The sequence below is a fragment of the Cornus florida genome, unplaced genomic scaffold (assembly GCF_030987335.1).
Source record: "Cornus florida cultivar Cherokee Brave unplaced genomic scaffold, ASM3098733v1 CherokeeBrave_3.0.0_Hap2_Chr04, whole genome shotgun sequence".
Lineage (NCBI taxonomy): Eukaryota > Viridiplantae > Streptophyta > Magnoliopsida > Cornales > Cornaceae > Cornus > Cornus florida.
Window position 1 is genome coordinate 20,185,551 of NW_026775574.1, and position 4,833 is coordinate 20,190,383.

The 4,833-nt window shown below is 36.0% G+C and overlaps 1 protein-coding gene across 1 annotated transcript; it reads right to left on the minus strand.

Annotated features, from left to right (window-relative positions):
- On the minus strand, window positions 1–3,133 carry LOC132302932 (uncharacterized). Its single transcript, XM_059799940.1, has 2 exons — window positions 2,192–3,133; window positions 1–559 (listed from the first exon to the last, which is right to left on the minus strand). The coding sequence occupies exons 1-2, from the start codon at window positions 2,743–2,745 to the stop codon at window positions 145–147; spliced, it is 969 nt and encodes a 322-aa protein (XP_059655923.1). The 5' UTR covers window positions 2,746–3,133; the 3' UTR covers window positions 1–144.
- Between the last annotated feature and the right edge of the window lie 1,700 nt (window positions 3,134–4,833).

Here is a 4,833-nt window from a genome sequence, read left to right on the forward strand (position 1 = left end):
TGGTACAAATAGAAACAAAATTTGTGAATTATACGAGACAAACTTCAACCTACAACAGTTCAATAAACATAAACAATGAGCTTAACAACTGTTTGTTTACCTCCTTAAAAAGTTTGTCTTAATGCAGTCATTCCAAATACCATATCAGTTTGATGAGCTGAAATACCTTCTAACATTTCGAAGGATGCTCCACATAAATGTGGAAATAATGAATAGAATTATACCAGTTACAATGGCATACTTGAGCCCAAGGTTCACCAGCAAATTCACCAGAAGCCCAGCCAGCACAACACCAAAGAAATTTGCCGAGACAGCAGACCAGAATGGCATATCTAGAATAGATGCTATGATGGCTCCTGTCCACGCACCAGTTCCAGGGAAAGGCACAGCCACAAACAACATTAGACCAAGCCATTGAAATTCTTCCACGGGGCCAGCCTTCTCTTTGGCTTTCTGGAATAGCATGTCAAGGAAACGAGACGCAGATTTGTTCTTCCCAGTGAGGAAAGTTGCAAATCTCTTCAAGTAGAGTATAATGAAGGGCACAGGTACCATGTTCCTACAGTTGCAGCCCCAACGTTATGTTCAATCTCATCAAATTAGCCATTTGCCAAATTATTAAACAACGCCTATCACACCAATAACCCCAGATATGAAATTATGCAGAATCTAAATAGTATCAACCTCAATTATCAACACACGCATTTTGTCAAGTACAATGCATGGACAAGTTAAAGTAATCACAGAAAATTTGTTAGCATAACGAAGCAATGATTTGTCCGATTCTATTACACGTGCACACATTCCATTAAATGGATTGAAAAAGGCATAGTGCACAACGAATATGCGTCCATTTATTTAAATTGCCCATTTTTTATGTACTTTTTTTGAAAGATGAAAAGTCTCCATTTCTTCAATCCAAGTAAATGCAGTCATATTCCCTTTAATAAGCTAAAAATGGAAGTGGATAATGCAAAGAGAGACAGACAACTTTTCAGAAAACTCAAGTAGCCATTTCCTAATTTCACTATAAGCATCCATATTCTATCAACTAATTAAAGAGAATTGTGGAAAAACAATCTTGATCACTAAAAAACTTTGCCAAAGAATATGAGTACCAATTTCTTTCAGTTCTATGCATATGTACCTAAAATAGAAAATTTGTTAGCAAACTGAAGCAATGATTTGTCTGATTCTATTACACGCACACATATTCCATCAAATGGATTGAAAAAGGTATAGTGCACAAAGAATATGCGTCCAAATATTTAAATTGCCCATTTCTTCTGTACTTTTTTCTAGGGTTTCAAAAATGAGAAGTGTCAATTTCTTCAATCCAAGTAAATGCAGTCATATTCTATTCAAGAAGCTAAAAATGGAACTAGAGAATGCAAAGAGAGGCAGAGACGAGTTTTCAGAAAATTTCAGTACCCATTTCTTAATTTCACCATAAGCATCCATATACTATCAATTGGTTAAAAAGAATTGTTAAAAAGCAATCTTGATCAATAAAAACCTTTGTCAGAGAATATGAGTACCAATATCTTTCAGTTCTATAAATGTGTACGTGCAATAGATTTCAATCAACCCTCTAACAAATTAAAGTGATCCCAGAAAACTTGTTAGAAAAATGAAGCAATGATTTGTTTAACTCTATAATACAACACATTTAACATCAAATGGTTAGAAAAAGGGCATATTGCAGAAAGAAAATGTGTCCAAATATTTAAATTGCCCATTTCTTCTTTACTCTTTTCTAGGGTTTGTAAATAAAAAGTGTCCATTTCTCCAATCCTAGTAAATGCAATCATATTCTATTTAATAAGCTAAAAGTGGAACTGGAGAATGCAAAGAGAGTCGGAAACAATTTTCAGAAAATAAAAGTACCCGTTTTTTAATTTCACTTTAAGTATTCATATTCTATCAATTAATTAAAGAGAACTGTAAAAAACAACAATCTTGATCACTAAAAAGCTTTGTCAAAAAATAAGAGTACCAATATCTTTCAGTTCTATGAATATGTACCTAATATAGAATTCAATAAAAATTCACTTATTAATTTCACTATAAGCATCCACATTCTATCAATTGGTTAAAGAAAATTGTAAAAAACACAATCTCGGTCACTAAAATACCCTCTAACAAACTGGAACAAGATCAGGAGTGAGAGTTGAGAGTCACTGAGACTAACCCAAGAACAGAGTAGACAGTTAGGAGTGCGGGCTTGAGTTGCAACCAGTAACCAACAGGAATAGCACCACGAAGCTCAATCACAGGGAGTGTAGCTAGGGTAAACACAACAGCCTCATCGGGCCATCCCGAGCTCCGCAAGGACGACGCAATCTTGAGACCAAAGCTCGAGGCTCTAATGGAATCAGCAGCAGCCTGAGCAGCCCTAGCTTCCCCGGAAGCAGCAAACCAAACAAGAGACAGAGACGCCCAAAACAAAACCCAGAAAGCAAATTTCACCGGGCGTTCCTCAAAGGGCATCAAAATCTCATCTTCTTCGATGAAATCAAGAGACCCATTTGAGGAAGCTCTTGTAAAAGCAGAAACAATGGGTTGATTGGTGAGAAGACGAAACTTACCATTAGAAGCTCCAAATGTCAGACATGGCTTTGACTTGAATGGTAGTTGTTTCTTCTGAACAATGGAAGGGTCAATTTGATTGGGTGAGACTCTGAAATGGGTTCTTTTATGAGGGAATGTTAATAGCGTTGGTGGGTGTGACACAGAGGAAGCCATTGAAAGAAAAAAAATCTACAAGAAATACGGCTTTAGATTACACACACATATGTATCTAACTTTTGAATTGCATTCCCAGGTTTGAATGTTAGTTTTAGGGAATCTGAACCAGAAAGGGAATGGTGATTTCAGATATTGGTATTGGGCATTGATGAATTCATTGTTTGGGTAGGGTTTTGCAAAGGTATGTGTTTGTTGATGCGAATAAGTAGTACTAGTGTGTTTGTTTTGTGGGGGTAATGGAACTAATGGGATATAGCCGGATTAGGGCATAAAAGAACAAAATTATGGGGAGGATTAACCGAGGTTTAGGGTTACTTTTTTTAAGATTAAAATTTGGTACTTATTGGAGGTCAAAGCCGAAGCTGGGAAGGGGCTACCAGGTGTGAAATTGAAGGGATTTTCTTGGCTTAACGATACAATTTATGAAACGGTGTGGTCATGACATATTTTTTTATTATTATTATTTGATTGTTAAAAGGATCAAATGGCATAATTCATTTGTTGGTAGCTTGGAGGATTAGAAGCATGACCTTTGCTTTTTAATCGGCTGTTTTTGCATTAGGACAATAGCATCACGTTTCACTTTTCTGTTAGATTGTACTTGGCTTACCTCTCTTTTTTTCCTTCAAATTTTGAAATAATATAAAAGCATTGTTATTTCCTACTGATCTGATTGTAGGTCAGCTTTATAAGAGATTGTGGGTGTTGGGATAACTGTCTATTACATAGGTCAGCTTTACTTGATATTAGGAGTGCACAAAAGAACTGAAATCGTGAAATCGGAACCGGAACCATAAGAACCGGAACCGTTTTTTTCGGTTCTTACAGCTCTGGTTCCGGTCCCAGTTCCAAATTTAGGAACCGTATACATACGGTTCCGGTTCCGATTCCAGCCCGTGAGAATTAGTAAGAACCTGAACCGTATCTATATATATATATATATATATATATATAATATATGTATAATATATTTAATTTTATACTAAAAAAAAGAAGTAAAGATAGGGCTGGAGGTCAAATTTCTGAGCAAGGTGTCTCCTTAAGTGACGACCTCCCCTTCCATGGACCGAATAATAATGAAGTCATAGAAAATTAACATTTGATTTAGTTGAACTTCCAAAATCAAAATAACTATGCTATATCTTAGCCTTTCAGAGACTTAAATACGTAGTTTATGTTCCAATTGTAACCTAGTTTATGTTCCAATTGTAATCACCATTCAGCAATACATTAATAATAGCTTCTTTATCTCTAAAAATAAGAATATGTTTTTTTTTTTTTTTTATTGTAGATGATAGAACCACATCACATTTAAAAATCATCTAAACTTTCGGTAGAAAAGGCAACAAAAAGCATAAAACAAACACAAAAGGCCAAAGGTTGAGCCTTGTCTTGAAAGAAAGTGGATATGCATCTCTCATTAGTCTCATATTCGCCATGCCCTTAAGGAAGGAAAGGTGAAATTAAGTATATGTGCTTGCACAGAAATAGTTTTCAACCAAAAAATCTGGTTAAGTCAAACCTTTTTCTCCACCCTTTAAGTGGGCAATCAAGCCATGCTGTGCATAGGGGAAATTCTGGAATGATGATATCATGGTGAACATACATATTTGAATCATCATCATCATCCTCATAAATCCAAACCTGCTTGTAAACATTAAGCTTACCGTGAGTGGCTGGCTAATATCAGTGTTTAATTTTATGAAACACTCAGTAGTTACAAGTTACAACTTACAACATTTCAGTGTTATATTCGGGCAACATTTCAGTATTACAACTTATAATACTGCAAAAAGGAAAAAAAAAAATCAAACATTTAACGGTTCTCATAGAACCTAACCGGAACCGGACCGGTTCTACGGTTCCGGTTCCGGTTGAACCTGTCCGGTTCCAGTTCGGTTCCATACTATACGGGTCCGGTTTCGGTTCCGTTTCCGTTTTCAAGAAACCGTCGTGAACGTTTTCGGTTCCGGTTCCGACTGGAACCGTGAGAACTGGAACCATGTGCACCTCTACCCGAGATTGTGAGTGTTGCTATAGTTGTCTGTCACATCATATATAATTTTTCATACTATAATTATCTTT

What these genes read in the sequence shown, in the direction of transcription:
- LOC132302932 (XM_059799940.1), bottom strand. Translation starts at nt 2,745, where the DNA reads ATGGCTTCCTCTGTGTCACACCCACCAACGCTATTAACATTCCCTCAT. An exon ending in ACTGTCTACTCTGTTCTTGG is followed by an intron (nt 560 to 2,191) that starts GTTAGTCTCAGT and finishes CTGCAACTGTAG; the next exon opens with GAACATGGTACCTGTGCCCT.